At 37.3% G+C, this 23,250-nt stretch overlaps 1 protein-coding gene across 5 annotated transcripts in view; it reads left to right on the top strand.

Moving 5' to 3' along the window:
- Positions 1 to 451: 451 nt before the first annotated feature.
- The window catches only part of EFEMP1 (EGF containing fibulin extracellular matrix protein 1), a 54,660-nt gene continuing 31,861 nt past the window's right edge, over positions 452 to 23,250 (top strand). Inside the window, exons 1-5 of one of the 5 annotated variants that reach the window (XM_016162567.2) lie at positions 781 to 883; positions 1,835 to 1,860; positions 2,134 to 2,221; positions 6,177 to 6,225; positions 6,390 to 6,800. In XM_016162567.2, coding sequence (XP_016018053.1) covers positions 2,141 to 2,221; positions 6,177 to 6,225; positions 6,390 to 6,800 — 541 coding nt within the window. In that variant the 5' untranslated portion in view covers positions 781 to 883; positions 1,835 to 1,860; positions 2,134 to 2,140. Of the gene's footprint in view, positions 884 to 937; positions 1,531 to 1,834; positions 1,861 to 1,895; positions 1,915 to 2,133; positions 2,222 to 6,176; positions 6,226 to 6,389; positions 6,801 to 23,250 lie in introns of those variants that run through there. The other 4 variants (XM_016162570.2, XM_016162566.2, XM_016162571.2 and 1 more) reach the window with 4 other exon arrangements.

Here is a 23,250-nt window from a genome sequence, read left to right as displayed (position 1 = left end):
AAAAAAAATTTTTCTCTCTCTCCAGATGCCTGAAATTCCACCATTAATATAAAAAGTGAGAGTGAAATGTCCAACTTTGAAGGCCCAGTACTGGGGACTCCCACAAGTAAGCCAGTGGAGAAAAGAAAGGCAGTAGATGAGAAAAGGGACCCATAAAAAAGGGAGAGATTTGAGAGATGGAAAACAAACCTCATCTCACAACTTTGTTAGTGTGAGTGCCACTTGACCTATTCTCAACACCTAGCACATAGTAGGTCACATATATTTGTTGAATAAATGAATTCTCTTTTTGCTACATTTGGGGAAGTAGACTCCCCCCCCCCGCGACCCACCCCCAAATGATTATGTATGAAATCTGAAAGAAAAGGCCAAAGAACCAATTCTATGAGTGGGATTAATTTACTCTCCTAGAATTCACTAACTGGAAAAAATAAAAATAAAAAAAGCAGAGAGATGTTTTCCCTTCTGCCAGCACGAAAAATTGCCCGGGAGGCTGCGGCATCACCAAGGCTTATTGAAACCCTAGATATCACATGCCAAACGTGCCATCTTAGGCCTGGGGCTCTGGCGTGTCTGGGAACTAGGGGAGAGGGGATAGCAAAAAGAACAGGCGGGGTGGCAGAGAGGGCTCTTGGATTAGGGGGCGCGGACCTAGCTGCACAGCGTGCTCTCCCGCCTGGGTAGCCGCGCTTGGCTCAGCCCTTGCGCCTCCCTCAGCACTCTCCTCCGCCCCCCTTTGCCCTCCCCCTTTCCCTCCCTTTCTCCTCCTCCTCCTCCTGCCGCCGCGGCCGCTGCCAGACCTCTCCAGTACAGACCCACGGGGCTGCCCTCCCCTGCGCTCTCCCCTCGCGGCCCAGGCCTGGAGCGCAGCGCGCCGGCGCAGGTAGGAACCCCCGACGCGGGGGTCACACCAGCGCGCCCAGTGCCGGTAGGGCCACGCGCCAGGGAGTAAGTGGGGTGACCTGAGGGGTGCAGTGTACCCAAGAACTGCCCCAGACTGTGCAGGATTGCTCAGGCAGAGAGGGAGGTGGAGGTGTGCGGTCTCGGAATGCGATCTGTCAGCATATGCGAGTACCAGGGTGACATCTGTTTGGATGGGCATGTGTGTGCGCGCCGACAATCAGCAGGCAAGGCTTTGCCCATAAACTAGATTTTGAAAGTTTCAAGGGGCCAACATGCGAGATTTAAGCCGCACCTGGATTCCACAGGAGCTGGTTAGAAGCTAGAGTGCTGAGAAATTCCCAGGACTGCTGCCTGTTAGCTTACTGTTAGAAAAGAGCACCTCACCTCCCCGGGTGAGCCAGGCTGGCCGCCCTGAAACTGGTACCTCGGGCTGCGGTGTGGGTCTCCGGTTCCGGCCCTAGGGAGCTCTGATCCTAAAGGAAGCGTGTGGGGAACTAATAAAGCACAAGGAAATTAGACGCTCCTCCACAACACCTGGGGCTTTTAAACAAAGCTGCGCGCAGAAAACGGCGTAGAAATACCGTTTCAAGGGTTTGTGTTGGGGGGATACGAGAAGAACTCTGAAGGGTAGGTATTCTACTGTAATCGGGAAGAGATTTCCCCCGAATTTAGGTTTGGTGTTTTTTAAATTAAAAAAAAAAAAGTTCGAGGCCAAGGTAATTCATAAATTGGTTCGCAGGTATTTCTGCAAAGGCTGCGCAGAGAACTTCAATAGCTGGAGGGGAGCATATAGGGAAAGCCTTAACGTTCAAGGGAATGTGAGATTTGTTGCCTCGCTTCTACCTTCGCAAATAAACAAACAAACAGATAAGCGCCATCTCTTTTGAAATTAATTACCCTCTATTCTTTCCTTTCCTCCCCCTTTCTGGAGCCTGTCGTGTAGGTGCAGTATAAAAGGTACGCTGTATGTCCTTTATATATTGAGCGCAGCCGGACGGAGTGATGTGAAATGTAATTCTGCAGCGGTATTACGGTCTTTGGTGCCTCCTTTGACCACGGGAAGGTTGAGGAGGGGGAGGGGAGATGAGAAAGTAGATTGGAAAGCTGGGTTTGGTGGGGCATCAGCTTCCCCCGCGCTCCTTTCCTTGCTCGTCACTTCACGGCTAAAGTTTTGTTTCCCACCCCTCGCAGCTGATACTAAGCATCGGTTTGTCCTGTGTTTTCTTTGAGATTCACGATGTTGAAAGCGCTTTTCCTAACTATGCTGACTCTGGCTCTGGTTAAGTCACAGGACACCGAAGAAACCATCACGTACACGGTAAGGGGTGATGGAATTTGAGATAAGTGCGGGTCAGTGGGATTCTGTGACACAAGGGAGACTATCCACTTCTGCCAGTGTATGTGTGCTGCATTCTGTGGAGGGTAATAAATTCAACAATGCTTTAGCATGATTCACTATTAAGAATCCTTGCCCATGGTCCTTTCAAAAGTCCATTTATATCACCAATTGTGATAGGGACCAAAATATAATAATCTGTGCAAGGAGAAAAAAGGAGGGGGTGGGGAATCCTATTAAAACAAAAAACAAAGTAAGCTAGATGTTTCCAACACATCCAACAAATTAATGGGTGTTAGGAATTGGAAAACTTGGATTCCTATCCAAACCTGCAGAGTAAGACTTAAGTCCAAAAAGAAATTTAAGCAACACAAAAGCACTTCAGCTTGTTTTGCATGTGACTTATGTTCTCATGTAAGTGGCCTTTATTGACTTCATAAAGGCTAATATCAGTTTATAGCATTACTAATAACTCACAGAAATGCCCATCGAATGGACTTTATGTGTTACCGAACATGGTATTCCCTAAAGTGGTTTCAAAATGCATTGTGTGAAATTTGGTTTTGCATTTTCTAATTAGCATATTTGATATTTCTGAGTAACATTTGATTAATTAGTTAATTGCATGGGTATAACTAATGTTTACTAAAATATTGAAAAGATCATCTGACCTCTCCCACTGTCAGAATGTATGTGGTGAGAACAGAAGGTAGTACTTATCTCACTTTTGGTGAGTTTGCACTTCTGTTTTGTGTTTTCTACTCTTTAATCAGTTTTGTGAGGCAAATGACATTTGTCCTGGACCAGAATGTGAAAAACATATTTTTCTACTTGCTCCTAATTTAAAATTAAGTAATCCTATCCAAAAGAATGTGAAAAAATTTTTAAGTAAAATTCTTAAGTGAGCTAATGTCAATTACTGATAATAAACATCTCACTTTTTTGGTACTATGTTATCCCTAGAATGTTAGTATTTATCTGGCAAATGTTCCTTGTTGTTGTTCAGATCAACTATAAATCAAATTTTGTTTAATATAAATATTTTGTTAACTTAATGATAAATGTAATTGCTTCCTCTGCTGAAGATAAATAAAGCAAGAGAACTGAATACATGTGTTGTTTATCTTCAAATGAAAATGTTTTGTTATTCAGGCTAAACTTACTACCTTCTTAGGGAGCTAAAATATAACTAGCTACCTACTTTTATATTCACCTAATAAAAGATTTTATTGTTTTTACAATTGCTTATTTATACTCCCTTCCCTTTGCTAATCACCTAAATCTTATTCATCTTTAGCAGAGAAAGTTTCCTGTGGATTAAACACTATTGTTTTAAGATTACTAACTAGGGTTCACTATTATTACAACAGATTTCCCAGATATGACGTCCTTTTTGTGCTAAGATTAGGTCTATTCTCTTTTGAATTGTGTATGCCTAATAATTCATGGTTAAAGGACAAGATGTAACTATTTTTTGAGTACCCCACTATGGAGACACTATCTCCTTTCATCCTCACAGCAAAGTATGAGGTAAGTGGCATCATCTTTCTTCTGCTGACAGAACTGAAGATGAAAGATAGTATCTCACTTGCTTAAAACTACACAGCCAGCAAGTGTTAAAGTTAAATTCACTCTAGCCTTGCTTAATAGTATATCCATATAAAAGGTGCTGGAACTAAAGGTCTAAAACAGTCTTTTCTGTTAGCACACAGATTATTCAAGTGAACTGTCGTTTTGCCTGGTTTGAAAGATAGTTTTCAGAAGGATGCACTGATACTCACAAGAAAGCTTTGTATTCCTCTTCCATATTAAAGATAGATTCTATTCATCTATTTACTTGCCAAGTATGTTCCATATGCTTAAACGGTTCTCAACACTATCAAAAGAATTTAAGTTTTTTTTGTTTACTAAGAAAATTCAGACCTTATCCTCAGGGGAGTTTGCCCTGGGCAGATATCATTGAGAACTACAAAGTTCCTAAGCAAGTACAAATAATATTATTATACGGATTATACAAGTTGCTAAAGCAATAGAAAAGCAAGGAGAAATTCTGGTGCTGGTATATTGAAGGAGATAGAACTCTGCTGTTCTTGAAGGAAGTGATGACTTTGAATTAATCTAGAAAGGCTGAAGAGGAACCTGAATCAGAAAAAGTAGCATAATTAAAGGCTGGGAATGAAAACAACCAAGACAAGTCCAGGAGGTGACAGGTCAGATGGGGTGGAGCTGGGTAGTGGGGAAACCTGGAGATGGTAATAAGAGGTGAGAGGTCTACAGGCCATTGTGATCTCTTAGACGAGGGAACAACATAACCAAGAGAGCAAGAAAGATTGCCATGAAGGCTGTGTGCAGCATATAGAAATATGCAGACTAGCTAAGGAGCCTTGCCTTCTCATGAGGCCAGGAAGGCTTATACCAATGGGTAGATATAGAAATGGACACAAAGTCAGCAGAGCTTAAAGAAAAATAGTTGGAAAAGTCAATAGTGATGTCAAAATTATAATCCTGGGTCCTGAGAACAGTGGCAGTGCCTTGGATAGTGTTGGGGAAACTGGAAAGAATTAATTTGGGAGATAAAATGAGTTTAGTATTTACCATGTTAAGTTCCAGATATCAGGAAAATATCTAAACTGACCTCTCTATCTCCATTCATCTATTTAATTGCCAAGTATCTGCTGTGTGTATAAGCAACTCTTGGCTCTATTAAAAGAATTTAAGTTTGTTTGTTTACTTTTGTTTAATACTTCCTGAACTATCTTCTTTTCTCAAGAAGTAGCCCATTGATGACCTGAATCAGAGTCACCTGGAATGCTTGTTAGGAATTCCAAGTCCAGGCCTCCTACCCAGAATCAGATCTTTTGGGTGGGCTCAGGAACCTGTTTTTTAACAAGCACCCTGGGTGATTCTTAACCATAATACAATTCGAGACTAACTGACTGACCTTCAGTAAGAACTCAGTCCTTGCCTGTCCCAAAGAAAGGCTTCCCAGATTTGGCCCTGCCTACCTCTCTAACCTCATATCCACCCACCTAGGACTACTAGCTGCTTCCCTCTGTAACAATTTTGGACCTTTGCTCACATGGTCCTCCTTCCTAGAATTCCCACATCTCCTTGGAAAAATCCTTGTGGCCTCCTCCATTCAGCCTTTTCTTCCACCCTATTATGCTCACCCACCTCCTTGGGCAGAGTCCATCACTCCTACATGCATACCGTGTCATAGCAGCTAATATCTTACTCCAACTCGTCTACCTGTCTGTCTACTTTTCTGGCCTCTGAGCTACTTGAGGACAGGGACAAGGTCTTCATGATCTTTGCATTCCCAGGAGCCAGGATCGTGCCTTGCATGAGAAGGTACTCAACAGATGCTTTGTTCAGTGAGCAAATGAGAGAGGACCTGTGGGAACTGAAACTAGGAGGCAGGCCAGGGTATGAGAGGGAGGTCTGGACTCAGCTGAATAAGAGTGATAAGAAAAGCCAGGTGCTGGAATGTTCTAAGAAGATATGGAGAGAGAAGTGTCAAGAGCTGAAAAAAAGAATTTGGTTGAATTTTTTTTTTTTTTTTTTTTTTTTTTTTGTAAAATTTACAGTGTGGAAGAGGCAAATAAAGCAAAAAAAAAAAAAAAAAAAAGCAGAACAGTCAGAGAGACTGGAGATTAGTAACAAGACAGGAAGGAATTCCAGGAAGATGGTAATGAGCAACTGTACCAAATGCAACAGAAGAGATGAGGCAGCCAGTGATTGAGAAAAGATGCCCAATGCATAGATTTCTCTTTAAAAAAGGAAAAGTTGGAGAATGTTAAATCACCCATCTCATCATCTATCTAGGACTCTAGTGCAAGGATTGTTGCCATAAGAATGAAGCTTTTAGAGTGACTTCCTAGGGACTGGATATGCCAATTAACTGTCTCCTGGCCCCATCTTGATGTTTTCTTCACAGCAATGCACAGATGGATATGAATGGGATCCTGTAAGACAGCAGTGCAAAGGTGAGCCAACTTCAAAGACTTCCCATCTGAACATAGTTTTCTGTCTCCATCTCATGTCACTCTTCCTGTCCTGTTTGTATTATACAAAAAAGCCATGAGCATATATTTACATGTTCAGTTTTCCCTCTAGGAAGATTTCTGACTTATTTTATTACTGACCACAGATATTGATGAATGTGACATTGTCCCAGACGCTTGCAAAGGTGGAATGAAATGTGTCAACCACTATGGAGGATACCTCTGCCTTCCTAAAACAGCCCAGATTATTGTCAATAATGAACAACCTCAGCAAGAAACACCAGCAGCCGAAACTATGGGTACAGCTGCAAATGCAGCTGCAGCCTCGAGTACAGCTGGGGGTGTAGCAGCCAGTGGCATGGCAGCCAGTGGAGTGATGCCTGGGGGTGGTTTCGTCGCCAGTGCTGCTGCAGTTGCAGGCCCAGAAGTGCAGACTGGCCGAAATAACTTCGTAATCCGGCGGAACCCAGCTGACCCTCAGCGCATTCCCTCCAACCCTTCTCACCGGATCCAGTGTGCAACAGGCTACGAGCAGAGTGAGCATAACATCTGCCAAGGTAAGCATGATTTATTATACTAACGAGAAGGTTCTTGCCCAAGTGCACCTCATGGTGAAAATAACAGCTCACAAATTTTTGAGAGCTTCCCACACATGCCAGACATCTTGCTATATGCTTTTCCTGAATTATCATATTTTATTATCACAATAATCCTAAAGGGTAGTTGCTTCCTGCATAGTCATCATTTTACAAATAAGGAAACTGTGGCTCAGAGAGATCATCGGTGTTGCTCAACCTTAACTGCACATATGTAGAGTCACTTGGGGGCCTTTAAAACTCCTCCATGATCAAGCCACACCCCAGCCCAATTAAATAACAGTCTCAGGGGTGGGTTCCAGGCATTAATATTTTTTAAAACTCCTCATGTGGTTCCGGCTTTCAGCCAAGTTTGAGAACCAGGGTTCACACAGGTGGTAAGTGCAGGATAAGTGCAGAGCCACCTACAAAACCAGGCCAGCAGGACCAGAATCACAGCTGTCAGAAGGAGCAGTCATGCTATTCATTGGGAATTTAAAATGTTCTGTCTAGCTACTCCATAAATATCCTCCTTTGGGTTCTCAGGCTTTCTTTTCATTGAACTTGCCACTGACTTTTTTTCCTTTGAGGAATAAAGAAATGGGGCCTCTGCCTCATTTGAAAGACTCTCCCCCATTCACATTCATATGTCTTTTAAAGCTCTCATTTGAACACATTTTGCTTATATCACTTGCACCGTGGCACTATCTACCTGGGTGTTTCTGTTTGTTTTCACAAAGAGTGCACATCGCTGTGTATTATAGAAACATCTGTAGACTCATACTAGCAAAGCAATACAAATCTCGGGCTTTGAAGACGTGTAGGACATTAGCTAACTGGACTGTGCTAAGGAATTTTGTTTCTATTTTCCTACTTAGTGGACCCTTTCAGATCTGCCTGATGTGGAGATTGTGTTACTGAGATAGGCTGTAGGAGCCCCAGATTCCTTTCATACTGCAGAGCTGGCTGAATAGACCCCGTATTATACCAGAAATGCATGGGACACATTGGTCAATGGAAAGGGCTTAGGAGTTCTTACCTTCTACATGCTAGTGAATGAGGAAGAGAGCACCTTCCTCCCTCAACACTGAGGGGTTTGACCGGGATCAACTAGCTGCTTCATTGAGTGAAAAAGCATCTTATGGTCCCCTGGTATGTTGCCCCTTATTCGTCAGTGTTGAGTTTTATCTTCTGTAAAGGAGATAGTAGATTGTAAGTAGTTTATTAATAAAGTAAGGAAACCTGTCATGCTCTGAATTTTATGTTATATTTTGTGTTCAAATTTTAAGTGCCCCACACATCAGGAGCCAACCCATGCTGTGATGGTGTCACTTTTCAGAGAGCCCATTGTATTAGCATCTGTTTCGTGTTACTGTCACGAGTCAGAATTCCAATATTGATGATGAATGCTTCAGCATCTGCTTGATATTCCAATATTTAATTTAAGGATTATGTCAAGGAGATAACCTCATGAGGTTATTTTGTATATAAGTATTTAAGTGAATATTGATTTTAAAAAGTACCCGAGTTTATTTAAGATGCCAATTTTTAATTGTTATTGAAATACATTATTATATTGGAAAATTTGGTGGTATTTTTGCTAAGACTAAAAGGTTTGCTGAAATATTTTTAAGTATTAACTTTTATATACTGAATTATTTTTCACACTACAGATATATATTTCACTGGTTTTTAGAAGAAGAAAAAAAAAACAGAAATGAATGGGGTTGTTGCCCAAAGTAGCTTATAGTCCATCATTAATAATTGTGGCTGAATTCAAGAATGATGCCTATCACCGAATGAATAAGTTCCAGAATAAAACATATTCGGGACTTATGATATGCATTGGTTACAATTGAAACTGTATAATAAGATGTGAATAATAAAAATTTAGTCCTATTTAATTTTTCTTAAAAATAGTTCGACTACCTTACAAAGTAAGTTACTTTTCACATATTAAAACATTTATAATTCTTACTTCTTTGGGAATTTTTTGTAGTTATAAGCTAAAACATTAAATGCCTTGCTTATGGTAGATACTAAATACATATTTATCAGTTGCACACAGGGTATTTCCAACCCAAACTGTTCTGCATAAATTCAACAAAGTTCCTAAATTTGTGATTGGGGGGGTCCATTGGAAGCAGAGTTAAAACTTTTTTTGGATGACTTAAGGCTTAAATTGGATTTCTTCCCAAATCACAATTTTACTAAATGCCCACGAATGTGGATTTACTTAATATTGATAATAGGGGTTATTTCATATGATAACAACAGGATAATCTGTCTAGGGAATCTGACTAATATAAGTCGAGTCACACTTATGCTCATTTATTACTGAGCTAATCGAACATGCAGTTCAGCTTCTTCTAATTGCCTGCAGATGTATAACATTCTCATTCCAGGCCAGCAGCACAAAATAATGTTTTATAACCAATGTGAAAGTGTGGGGACCTCTGCTTAAAACAATAATGTGCTCCAAGGACCTATATTACTGACATCATTGTAGAGTTTGAGGAACCTTCTGTTTTAATAAAGATCTCTACTCCCTTTTAAATGTTGCATACTTATGCCTGGTAATCCAAACACATTTACCATGGTCACTGGCTCAGAATAAATGAATGCCTGCAGATGAGTCATATTTGTATTAAAATTATTTCTTTTTTCCACATATATTTTTCAGCACATACAATTTATCATTGTGTAACCTAAAGCTGAGGACATTTTTATGTAATGGCTGAAACCTGTACTGTGTTTCAATGTTAAAGTCAATTGAGCTTTTGAATGCACTCTTACCAATCACAGAAAGCACTAGAAACCAGTAGATATATTTTTAAATGTGTTCTATTTTATAAATATATATTTAACCAGCTATTCATGTTATAGCATTTAGTGAAAATATAACCCCTTTACTTCTTTTTAAAAATGTGTCCAGAGTTTTTCTATTTTGCACAAAAACAAGGGCATTAGAATGCAACATAATATTCAAATATCAATTCACAGTGAATAGTTTTTCTCAGGTAATTTTTGTCAACTGCGAGTGATATAGGGGGAGCCATTCACACTGAGAATTTCAAATAAAAGGCACTATCCTTAGCAGCTATAGAATTACATGAAGATCATTTCACCGTGACATACCTAAAGTCATATATAAATACAACTTTATAAACTAACGGTTCTTCATGAGGTACCATCTACCTCAAAAACAACAAATATCCACCTGCTCCAAAAGAAAATTGGATGAGTGAAGAATATACTGTAACCCGTTGACGACTCACTTTATTTTCCTACATCTTTAGTGCATAGTCTCTTTGTAATGTTCCTCAAAAGAGATGGCGTTAGAAATTTCTAGTTCAAATTGAGAAAGGATTTTTTTTTTATTACATATAACTTTCTAAGAGCCCCATTCTCCTATGGAAAAAAAAAATATTTAGGAATTGACAAGAGAAAGCATCAACTGTTCAATTTGAAAGCATTTGTTCACTTAATTGAACTTTTGAAAAATTAAACATAGGATATTTTGTATAACTGGTAATTAAGTCATTACTAAACTCCATCAGAATTTAAAGGTATCATTACTAACTTGCTAAAGAACTGCACCATAAAAAAATGAACTCAATAGGAATGCCAAATGAAGGTGATTTTGGAGTCAAATCCAGAATGCAGTGCCTAGCTTGTATTATATAAGGTGAGAGATGTGAAAACATACCCTAGGGTTTCCAACCATCTCTATCTACCTAAAACTGTCCTGGTTTGAAAACTAAAAGCCCCACATCCCTGGAAAATACCTCAGATCTGGACAAATGGGATGACTAATCACCCTAGAACACCTCTAGGAACCAGATCTCCTGCACCTCACAGCAAGAATGAGAAATTCTCAGAATTGGAGCCATTTTTTTCTTCAAGTTAAGGTATTGTTTGTCCATCATGACTGTTTTTTTAATTTGTTTTGAACTTTCAGAAACCACATCTTATTGATTTTTATGTACGTGGACAGAGCCTTTCTTTTTCAGTTGTCAGGATCCCACTTGTCAGTTCATTACTGAGCTGGTTTCTACATGGTTCTGGATTGCACGTGTAGGAAACCTAGACATTAGCACCTGCATACTTAGATACATCTCATACTATTCCTAGATCATCTTTCCACATTTTTGTGGAGAAAAATTTTATCACGCAGCCAAATTTAGTACCATGTTTCATCTATAAAATTTTTATTGTTTTTAATTTTTAGTATTTTTTAACAATTCAATTTGATTTTTATCATTAGTGCCTGTAACACAGGAGCAACTAAACAGCTAAATAGGAAAAAAAATGCCTTTTATAAAGCCTAAAGAAACAAAAAATATTTACTCAGGGTTAAAAAGCTCTGTTTTCTTGGAGACCTTCTATTATCTTCTGTACATTTCTTTAAAAATGAGGATAACTAAAATTCTATTTTGAAAAAGAGCCATTATCTATATAGCTACTTTAAAAAAGAGAAACTTGAACTAACATGTACAGATTTTCAAATGCTAAGGACATCTTTCTCTGACTGTTTTCATTTGAAACTTTAAGGATCTCATACCCAAAAAAGGGTTTATAAATTATAGTGTAATCAAGCAGCTTAGCACACGTGGCACTGTCATTACCAAACAACTTTCAAACAATACTCTTTTGTTCATCCTCACTAATGTCATTAGGGTCTCTGGTTGCTTCAGTTAGTTTTGAGAGGTAATGCCTATTTTTTGTTTCATGTAATTATACAACCCCCCTAAAGAGCTTTGATCTCAGAAAATAGGTATTTTGCAAAAGGAAGACTATAATTGAGTAAATTAAATATTAACAGAAAAGAAATACTTCAGGGAGAAAGTAAAATGTGTGTTTAGTCTGCTTACTATTCTTCGTTGTTTTTAATTGTTAATTACCTTTGAGAATCTGAAAATTCTCTGAAGCCACATGAATGAATAGGAGTTGAGTTTATAGGGAAGTTTTAATTACTTTTTAAATAAGTTGATGCAACGTAATAGAAATGATTGATTTCTTCATGAAAAATCTAGCATTATTTCATAATTTACTTTTCCAAATACTGTAGTCATTGAATTTCTAGTTAATTTAAGACTCATTTTTAATATACATTTAAACATGTGAATAGTATGTATACGTATCTGATTTGTGCACAATCAGAAAGTGTCCTTAAAATTTCTTTATAAAAACTGAATGACAACTATTTGAGGTGAAAGAATAGAAGAGATCAGTATGACCGCTTCTCAGCAATAAAACACTATGCTATATAAATGCCTAACTCAATGATTCCCAAAGTATGGTTCCCCAGACCAGACTCATTAGCATAATTCAGTAACATATTAGAAGTGCAAAATTCTATGCCCTATTAGACCTACTGAATCAGAAACTCAGGGGGTGGGGCTTAACAATCTATGTTTTAACAATCCTATGATTTGGATCCCTGCTAAAGTTTGAAAGCCAATGTTCTAACTAAATTTCATGAAGCTGCATTCAGCTACGAAATTCAGAGAGCAGAGTCAGACTGCTTTACATGGGATATGGGAAGTAGTAAATAGAAACATAAAAAGTATACATTCTGCTTCTAGGATTGATAATATTTCTATTTTACTTTTCTCATCTACTGTCATTACCAGTACTCTGAACCCTAAATATAATTAGTTACGAGTCCTCATCACAACTGTATCCCTGAACTAAGGGCATTATGTATGCAATATAGAGGAAAAGGAGGCATCTTAATAAGAAAACAAAAGACCTTACATCTCTCTAGAAAACCTGCAAATGTAAAACACTAACTGTCCTTAAATCGTCAGCAGGTAAATCTCTAAGTTATGTTATGGGTATGGTATTATGATTGGTGCTAAGAGATACCTGTTCCTTCTATCGGCATTCCCATTACTTGTATGGCACACATTTGTGAGATGAGGCAATGCTGTTTGTAGGTTCAGTTAAAGTAGAGTCACTAAAGAGGAGGTTGACTCTGACTTTGGCCTTTAAGCGTCTTTCAGTTACCAAATGCCAGATAAATAGCTGACATTTCATTCTGAATATCATCAGATATTAGCAGAATAGTCACATAAGTATCTTCTGTTCAATTTAAACTTGATCAAAGATTTACTTTCCATCAAAGACAAGAATGTTCTTGTTATAACTAGTTAACACTAATCTGTGGAATGAATTTCCCTCTCCCCATGGAAACAAAAAGAAGCAGATTAGAGTAGAATTGCAAGCCTGGGTAACTTCAGGAATGTATTTCTTTCTCCAGCAGAAAATCTCAGACTATTCTCTGAAATCAACAAGTTACTCCATTTATAAGGATTGCCTTTGCACTTGTTGAATTACTGGCACAGTTTTATTGTTTGAAACCAAAGAGTAAACAAAAGTTGCCCCAAATGTGTTTGATTTTGCATGAATACACAAATAAGTAATTCATGCCACATCTGAAATTCATTAGCTTGCTTCTTTTTCCAGGAGGTAACTGCAAATTGCACACTCAAAAAATAAAACTGGTCAAGAAAACTGCATTCAAATATTGGCAGAAGAAAACAGTTGTCATTGCAAGGATTTAGTCACAATTTCAGGCTTGTAGTTTGAACCTAAATGATTTAATAAAGAAATGAAGAAATAGCACGAAAAGAAGGCTGAGTTCCAGAATACTGGCAGCAGCGTGGATAGCTTATTGCCATCAATTTTATATGACCACAAATTAAAAGGAGGGAGACACAGTGAATCAATGTTATGTAAATGTGTACTGAACAGACTTAAAAGTTTGAGATTTGGGCTAACTCAAATTCTAAAATTTGAACTACCTTTCAAAAAATTGTACATATATACCGGTCAAGGGTGAACAGGCAAGACTGCAGGTGAGGTTGATCAAACAGAACACAAAACCATTCAGTTAATGTTCAATAAATTCAATTTAAGTTTGAGAACCAGTTTATGTTGCAAGACACTTTGATAGAATCAAAGTAGAAGAAAGGAGTGGTCATAATGCTTAGAGAACTTGGCATCATCCACTCATGAGTTATCAAATAATAATAAAAGAAACAAACAGTACAGCGTAAACACATTGAATATCACTAGAAATACATGACAAATTGCCAAAAGTAGAAGTAAAAGTAGTGTATGACACAGGTAGCCTTATAATTTATTAAAATTTTTATTTAAAGCATGCCCCCAGAAATGTGGTCAAGGACAAAAATCTGGTTTCTCCCTGGAATGGACAATTTAGGAGAGAATGATGAGGGGAAATGGGGAGATTTGATGAGGAAATTAAGATCCAAACACTAGAGAAAGTAATCATCCTGTAGCCAAGCCAAACAAGCATGAAGAAGCATTGCATTCATGTCCCTATGTCTTAGAGTGGTTTCCCAGGAAGGGCCCCCAGAAGCAGTGCGCTGGTGATAGGAATGTTGACAAGGCAAGTGTGGCAGTACATGAAGGGAGACCAAATCAGAAAGTACACATGATGGTGAACCACTGCACAGCAAACCTTACTGGTTTCATTCTCAGTAACTCTCTCCAATGAAATACAAATGTGTTCCTCCAGCTCTGTCTAAATATCTTCTTGAACTGTGTCCCATTTTACTTAATTTTAATGAACAGGCACTAAGCAAATGTTTGGTGTGTATATGTATATGTGTGTGTGTTTGACTAAATACGTGGTTTTTAATCATCAGAGAACTCAGGCTTAAAGTTTACTCTGAGTTCTAAAACTATCCTTGAAAATGAGCTGTTGAGTACTGTCTATATCTAAGGTGTATTTCCTAATTATATATATTATCAGATTTCTCATTAATTTTAGAGGTCTTAAATATTTTGTTCCCATTTTATGCTTAAGCCTCTTGAAAGAAGAGCCATAAAATCTATTATTTATATCCTGGATAGTCAGGTTTTTAATAAACACTGGTGAATAAATAGATTGCTGTTATTTCTAGAGCAAGACTAGTAATTGGAAATACTTAAAATCTTTTTACTTTCTGGCAAGCCATTTAATTAATGAATGCATCTCTGTGTCAAATATATCCTTCCTAGAAATCTAATGGTGATAATGATAATAAAGTTGAATTGGGAAAATGTTGATATTTCTGATATTTGAAGTGAAAAAATTATAAAGTTGGTAAATATTTATGTGAGCTGTCTGATATTGTGAAGAAACTCAAGGCACTTAATGAAGCTCTCTATACGATAAGAGTAAGGATGAAAGGATCACACAGTTCATCTCGGTCATTTCCCTCTACTGCAGGCCAAAAATTATCCTTTTTAAAATCTACTTTGTTTAAATGCTAAAGGGTAGAATCTAGGAAAGTCACTTACTTAGGTGTAGCTGACTTAAAGAAGCTCAGTGCTGATCTGGTCCCAAAGTAGGGAGAGCTAAATTGCTAGAGAAGTGAAAAGGAAATTCATGTATCCCTGGAACACAGGAAGAAAGAACCAAGATTACTGAGGACTAGCTTATACTTGCGAGTTGGTAAACTAGCTTATACTTGAACTATAGGCAAAATAAGAGCACGAAGTAGGGAATGGAACTAGAGACAACCATAAAAGCTATGTGTATAGCTTTATGTGTGACCAGCTAAAGTGAAACTCATGATGAGAATTGGAACTGCCTTTCTGCATATAGTTAAATCTCAAAAAGCTCCAGGGATTCTAGTGAAATAATTTTTTTCCACTCTTAAAGAGTTGTGTGTGCTACAAAGAATCTAATCCTATTCCCTTGAGTACAGATGTGGAATACAATTCAAAACAGGAAACAACTCAAGGGATCTTATTCAGTGTTCATCCTAGAGACCAAGTCTATAACGATCTGGATTAGAGAAGAATTTTTGTTCCATGGTTATTAGATTTTACTTGTGAAATATTTTGCAGCCAAGACCTCCTTCATACATATATTCATTCACAAAACAAGTAAGCCATTAAATTGTCACTGACATTTTTACTACTCAGTGAAAAACCTAAATATCTAAATATTTTTAATACACCAAAATTGTAAAGAGCAGGATAAGTCTGTTTTCAGAGGCTGCTGGTGAATCCATCACATTGTTCTTGATTTGAAGAGGCCTCTTAGAGAATTAGTTCAACTTTAATCATTCTCTTAAAATATGCGAATAATTTAGATATCCAATATCATTCAACTTTGCAAAACCCGCCAATGAACTTCTTTTCAAATCACTGCTTTTTGTAATTTGAGACTTAAAGAGACACTTGTATAAGATAGTTTACTTATCCATATTCTTTCCTGAGCAGTTTGTGATATCAGATGATACCTCATTTAAAATAAAAAAGGACATTCCAAAAGGAATTGTTAAAAGATACCTTAGAAACCTGTCTATGTAGGCTAAATGCACCCTTTCTTGCCAAGATTTAGCTTATTCCAGCTATTTACACTCATACATACTTATACCCACTCAAGTTCATGCCCATATACTAATAGGTATACAAATTTATAATGCATCATTATTTTTAGTAGGAAAGTAACATGTACCCAAATTAAATCGATCAAAGCTGATAATGCTTTTAAAATGATTCAGAATGCACTTTCCGTCATTATTCCCATTAAATCAACACTAGAAACTGTTTTCTAAATTCATGTTTATACCTATCACAAGAGAATAGGGCACCTTGGACAGTTACTGTTTAATCAACAAAGAATTTTGTTGGATGGAATGTAGAAATAGTCATTAAAATAGAAATAAAAGTGCTAAGGCATCACATCTAAGGCTCTGTTGTCTTACACTTCTGCAGCATCCTGACCATTTCTTTTCTAACCTTTCTTAGAGATGTACCTAGATTCCACCCTGACCCACTCTGTAATCTATAATGAACAACTAAATTTTTAACACACTTTTTAGATAGACCATCATAGAGTGGATTAGAAAATAATTTATCTGGGATTGACACTGAATCCCCAAGCTCTTTCAGACTTCAGTAAATCAGTCAGGAGATAGCCCAGAATAAAGCTCCACTAAACAAGAAAGCAGAAAATTTCAGTCGCTCATGATTGATTAAACCTCCCAGTAAAATCTGTGGACTGTTTTTTATAAAAATAGTTCACAACCTGGTAGAAGAACCCTATTCCAGGGAAGTAGCCAGCGAGAAAAGTCCTCCCACACAATCTGGTAAAGATTCAGAGCTTTGTTCTGAACTTGAATTGCATAACCTCCCTTCTTTAGTGAATGAAAAAAAAAATGAACTAATGATAAAAAGAAGCTAAATAAAAGAAAGAAATTTAATTGTGATGCAATTTAAGCAGCTAATGATTGTTCTGAAAAACAAGGAAAGATTATTTGGTGAATAGCTCATTCAAAAAACTGTTAACTAGGAAAACTATTATAAATTAAAGTTTAAGTAAACTAAAGAATCTTCTCATTGATTTTTCAATTTTAGGCAGAAAACTGGATTGTGTAAACATCTCAGAACAATAGTTTTCAATAAACCGAGCTATCAAAGATGGTCAATATCCCAAAGAGATCATCAGAATATTACTCTACTAGAAAAAGAGCTTAGGCTATTTAATTGTCATTGTAAAAACCCGGTCACAAACAGTATTAGGGTTCTGATAGTTTTAAATAATTATTGGAGAATATGATTATAATATCAAAGTCATGAGTAGGCAGAATTACACATTACCAAAAGTATTATGACTCTATTATGAAATGATTTTAACTGTATATTTTTCTTGGTAAAATACAGTTCCCAGTCTTATCTTAAGGAAACAGTTGATAGTGACAAGAAAAAATAAAGAAGACCTCAATAAAGAAGATGCATGAATTATTTGATTAAATATAAATGGTGTATTGAATTTTCTTAAGAGGTTAAAAATCAAGTAAAGGTCCTACCTAAGAAGTGGACAAAACGAACTGCAAGCAATAAGCCTGCCTATTCCTCAGTGTAGATCTCGAATTAGAAAAACAAGAATAAGTGCAGACTCATTCAGACTGAGCCTTTGCAGTTGATTTGAAGAGCTACATTTAAAAATTATTCTAATATGTGACACCTCACTGTTATATTAACCATATTATTCAACAAAGAAAATACCACTTTCCTTCTTCTCTGTTACAGTTAGGTAAACCTCTTAACCACAAAGATCACAACTGGGTAACTGCAGTCGCTAAAAATTCATGACTTAAGTGTTGCTTGCCCATTGATTCATTTTAAATATATATACCACGTATTATTAGAATGAAATGGTGAAGCCAGTTTGGGGACTTACCTGGCTCCTCTGCTGAGTGACTCAAGTAACAGTGACACTCTCCCCCCAGCACCACCTACCATCACCACTCAGTATGATCAGTCATCAAAGGAAAAAGCAAAAATGGGGTGAACGCCTGTTAGAGCTAATGATTCTTTATTCTCTATTTTCTGCAGTTAGCAAAATGTGGAATAATTTGGATAGAATCAGTTTTGCATGTATTTTTTTTTCAAAAATGTATTTTCTCCTCTTGTTACATACTCAGTTTTTCTGATATAAATTCCATTGCAACAGCTACAGCTGTAACACAAGATACAGCTCTTCCTTGCTAATTAATAGAATTTTCTCCTTTAGTGAAATGTTTTTAATTCTTGAATGCTCAGGAAGATCCAAGGAAGTAGTCTTCAGCAACAAATAGTGGCAGAGACCTCATGAAACTCAGCAAGAGACAAAGGTACCCATCTAGGTCTTCCCCTAAGTTACTCAGACTGTATTAAACCAGTTAACCTCTCTGGATCTCAGTTTAGTTTTCTCAGCTGTTAAAATTAAGAGTTAGCCTTTCTAGCTCTTATTCAATATAATTTTAAAAGAACAAGAGGAGAAAAGAGAGTAGAGAGAGCACACTTTGTCTAGGTTACAAGCCTTGGAAGTGCGGTAACTATATGGTTCTTGATTGATACTTGCCTGGAATTTAAACTGTTTCTATTGATAGAAGTTCTTCTTTGTGTTTGCCTTCAAATGGCATTTTTATCAGGAAAAACATACCAGAGCAAGTTAAAATTTGCCCTGGGAAGAATGCAGGTGCATTCTATGATTATAATGGCATCAATGACTCAGAAACAACAACAACAACAACAACAAAAACAGACAGTTCTAATGACTAAATCTTTATTGACAAAAAACATTCATACTTAGTACTGGTTGTTTGCTAAAAGTCTGAACCAAATCACCAAAGCTTTAAAAGCTAGATCACTGCACTTTTCCCCAGGCAACGACATGGGTAATTATTATGGTTCATGCCACTGCCCAAGACTCCATTTCAATCCTAGCTTTAGAAAGGAGTTATTTTATTTTGGTGCACAAATATAAGCATCTTTAAAATGTAAAGGTGCCAGCATTACATGTTATAGGCTCTTTATTATTTTCTTGATTTTGAATTGATTTCCTATCTTCATTGGGGGACATAAGTACCCTTTAGCAAAGGGCAATCTGTTTAAAGTCTATAAGTTTGTTCATTTCACATTTTGAGATTTTTTTCAGTCTCAGACTCAAACCATGCTAACAACCAAAGCAATCAGTCCTTAAGCTCATGTATATTATCCATCACATAGAAACCATAAGGAAGTCTATGAACCACTTATCTCTTGCCATGTAACAAATTACTCTAAAACTTAAGAGCTTAAACCAACGAACATTTATCATCTCACAGTTTCTCTAGGTCAGGAATCAAGGTGTGGTTGAGCTAGGTCCTCAGGCTTTGGGTCTTTCCCAAGACTGCATTTATATCCAGACCTGACTGGAAAGGAACTACTTCCTAGCTCACTCCCTAATGGTTGTTGGCAGGATTCACTTCATACTTCTTTTCCTCATGAATTCTTCCTCCTTCAAAACCTTGCCATATACACCCCTCCAAAGAGCACCTTACAACATGGCAGCCTTTTTCATTTGAGCAACCAAGTGCAGAACGAAAGAAGGTACCAGCACAAGATAAAGTGCTAATAACACTGAAGCCACAGTCTTTTGTAATATAATCACTGAAGTGATAACTCATCACTTTTGCCACATTCTATCCATTAGAAATAAGTCACTAAATCCAGCCCACATTCAAGGGAATGAATGCCAGGAGTATGGGATCATCAGGAGCCACGATAGAAGCTGCCTACCACAATCTATAATTAAAATTCCACCCGAATTGATTCCAACCAAACCTTTGGAATTAAATGTAGAATTTTAAATAGTTTCAAAAAGCAAACTCTAAGTTAAGAAGCAAAATGTGCCCACCTCCCCAGTAGTATAGGGGACTAGATGGCCTAATGGGTATGGTGGAAACATGCAGCCACTGTCCAAAAGAAGTAACAGCTCCTTTTGTTTGAAAATACCCTTTTCTTCTTCATGGACTTAGAATTTCAAAATGCTATCAATCCTTTCCAAAACCACTCCTAAATAATTATAACTATATCCATTAATTTTAAAACTTCTTATTAAAATCCTCTTTTATTCCATTCTACCAATAAACAATATCCATGAAACAAAAACTTTATGAGGAAATATAAAAACTCCCTTTATTCTTGCAAATTAACGTGTACTCACATGCCTGTTACATAAAAGAAATTTAAACTATTCTTGCTTCATGTTAACTTTTGTCCTAGACATCTGCGATATTTGTGTTTGTTAGGGAATCATGGAAAATGTTCTCCATATCTCTCATAGAAATCTCTGTTCTGTTTCAGTCACGTTTTTCTTCCTACAGCGTCTTCGAAATACACTCCTGGAATCATCATTTTTATGTTTATATATGTTTACAGCTTTTGCCTCAGAAATCTACTAGGAGACAGGTGCTGAACACAACCTAAGCTTATAAAAAATAGGTTGTGTAATAGCTAAAAACTCAAAAGCCATAAAATCCAACACCAACTTTCTTGGGATTCTAAAGAATAGGTATCTTGATAAGCAGCAGAATAGTGACTTGTTTTTCAATAAGAAGGCAATAAGGAAGTAGAATAGCACTCTAAGAGAAAGGAAAAGAAAATGAACAAAAACAAAAATTAGTGAAGATGAAAACCAAGAAATTGAACCATGTATAAGAGGACCTATAAAATGGTGACATGTAGGGAAGGCCACCAGGCACATCCAGTTTCCCCTAGAAGAATATTATAGTAGCCAGACTGCAAATTAACAAAAGGGAAATTGGAAAGAATAGAGAAAAAGGTAATGCAGCTATTAAAAAGAGTAAGTTGAAACCAAAGGAAGGCTTTTTCTCCTTAAAGAACATGGAAATGGACCAAATGTTCTTAAATTGCTTTTTAAAGTGCATAATACGTCTCTGTATGGAGTGTAGTACATTTTCTCTTTGGTTCACTCCCCCCAAGAATTATTTTCCAGGTTTGCCCAGGTGTCTCTGATGCCAACAATAAAAACCTCTGTAGGCCTGTTGAGTGAGTAGTAGGATAAACGGGTGGCTCGGCAGCCTGAAGCTTCTGGGGAGGCTGGTCGAGTCCATGAAGCAGGCAGTGAGAGCTGGAGCAGCCCTCAGCAGGGCTCCCAGTTATATCTGGTTCCCTTTACTGTGAAGTCCAGAGGGGGAAAAAAGCATTATGCTCATAAGATTTCCTCATATCCAGACATCCATTTGCTAATACATTCTCTTGACATAAGTAGCCCCACTAAATTCCTCTTTCCTCATCACTAACTCTAAAATGACAGTTTAAGGATTATCCTTTCTGCCACTTACCATGAAACACGGCTCTAAACCAGTTTGTTGTAGGTTTCTGAGCTTAACCACATAGCTCACAACTGAGTGGATAATCAATCATTCTATGACTAAATCCATCTGGAACAAATTTGAAGAAGTGGCCATATAGGTTACTTGTAGGAAAAAAAAAAAAAAGTAAGCTGAAACCAGAGGTGATCTTTTAAAAAGTTCAGATGAAAAAAATATATGTAAAACTCGGCAATGGCTTTCCCCTAGAACTGGTACATGCTCTCTGAGTAAGACGGGGCCTGTCCTGCTCCCATTTTGCATTTCATTTAATCTTTCAGAAAGGCAGTCTTCAAATGCCTTCGAGGAGAGTCCATTCCCCAAAGAATGAGGTCATAATCCTTTCTTGGTTAGAAAGAAAAAGAAACATTGTATGGTCAGGTTATCACCATAACTTCATGCTGATCTTAAATTCCCAAACACACAGGACTCAACTGAGGGATTACGAAACCAAAAGAGCCTATTTCTAGGCATTCTTGCTGGACCTACTGCTTTTTTGCCCTATTGAGCATTAAAAGATAATTTAAATATTGAGAGTCTTGGCTTTTAAGAACTCTGCCTATGTTTCCCTCACTAGACCTCAAAATTGTTAGTGTAAATTTAAAATATGGTATATCTTTTCATGTATGTCCTGAAATCTATATCATTCATTCATTTACTTGTTCAATTTTTAGCCACTTAATTCATCAACTCATGCATTGATTAATTTGTGTTCAAACTATACTAGATGCCTAGAGTCCTTTCTTGCAAGGACTCTTCTGACTATCTGAAGAGGTTAGTTAAGATCATATTTTTAAAAATTAAGTGATACAAATAATTCAGCTCAACAATTTAAGTCAACAAACCCCTAGTTGAGAGCCTCAGGCCCTGTATCATTAATGGTAATGGTGCTTACTGAAAAGCACTGGAGGAGGCCAGAGTGGGATTGGGTGCTGCAACCAGGGCTAGTCGGGACTTTGTGGAGAGAGTGAATGTGATCTTGGTCATGAAGGATGAACTGGATGTGAATAATCCTGAGAAGAGCGAGAACAGGCTTTGCTGGGTGACTGCCTTGCAGGCAAAACAATGGTGACAGTATTGTGTCATTGGGGTGAGAGAAAGGGGACCTACTGTGACACAGCAGTAAAGAAGATAGGAAAAAGCATTGGAAAACAGTTATGTAGAATCCTGGATTTGTGGTTAAGCCTTTCAGATTTAGTACTGTCGTAACTAGTGAAAGGTTTGGAGCAAGGAGTGACATAATGAAAACGCTACCTCCAGATAGTTATAGGATGAGGAAGAAAAATAAATATGCACATATGGTTAAATGTATGAAATCATCCTCATAAGACTGGGCTGGAGAACAGGGATGGAGAAGGCATATGTCAGTATGATTTAATGATTTCTCAAAAAAGCATTTCATTAACTTTAAAGTATTGTACATATAGTAACAATGCTAATAAGAGGCATTAAAAGAGAGTTTGATCTACAAGGACTATGCTCAGGATTATAATAATTTGTTTAAGACTGTGCCTAACAGACATATTTATTATTTTTGCATGCAAGTGCTTCTCCTGAGTCAAATGATAATTCTAAACAAGTTTCACTTTGAGTAGGGTAATATTATTTATAATGTCGTTTAACAATATATTTATTCATAGATGTTACAAAGGTAAATATCAAATTCTAAATAAGATTTTGGTGTAATTTCAGCTCCTGAACCCCATGAAATAGCCAATTAGGATAAAAATAAGCACTTAAATAATCTTATGAACAATCAGCCT

Source organism: Rousettus aegyptiacus, unplaced genomic scaffold, assembly GCF_014176215.1.
Source record: "Rousettus aegyptiacus isolate mRouAeg1 unplaced genomic scaffold, mRouAeg1.p scaffold_m13_p_7, whole genome shotgun sequence".
Classification (NCBI taxonomy): domain Eukaryota; kingdom Metazoa; phylum Chordata; class Mammalia; order Chiroptera; family Pteropodidae; genus Rousettus; species Rousettus aegyptiacus.
The sequence above is the reverse complement of the archived record's forward strand: the minus strand, read 5'-3'. Positions and strand labels throughout refer to the sequence as shown.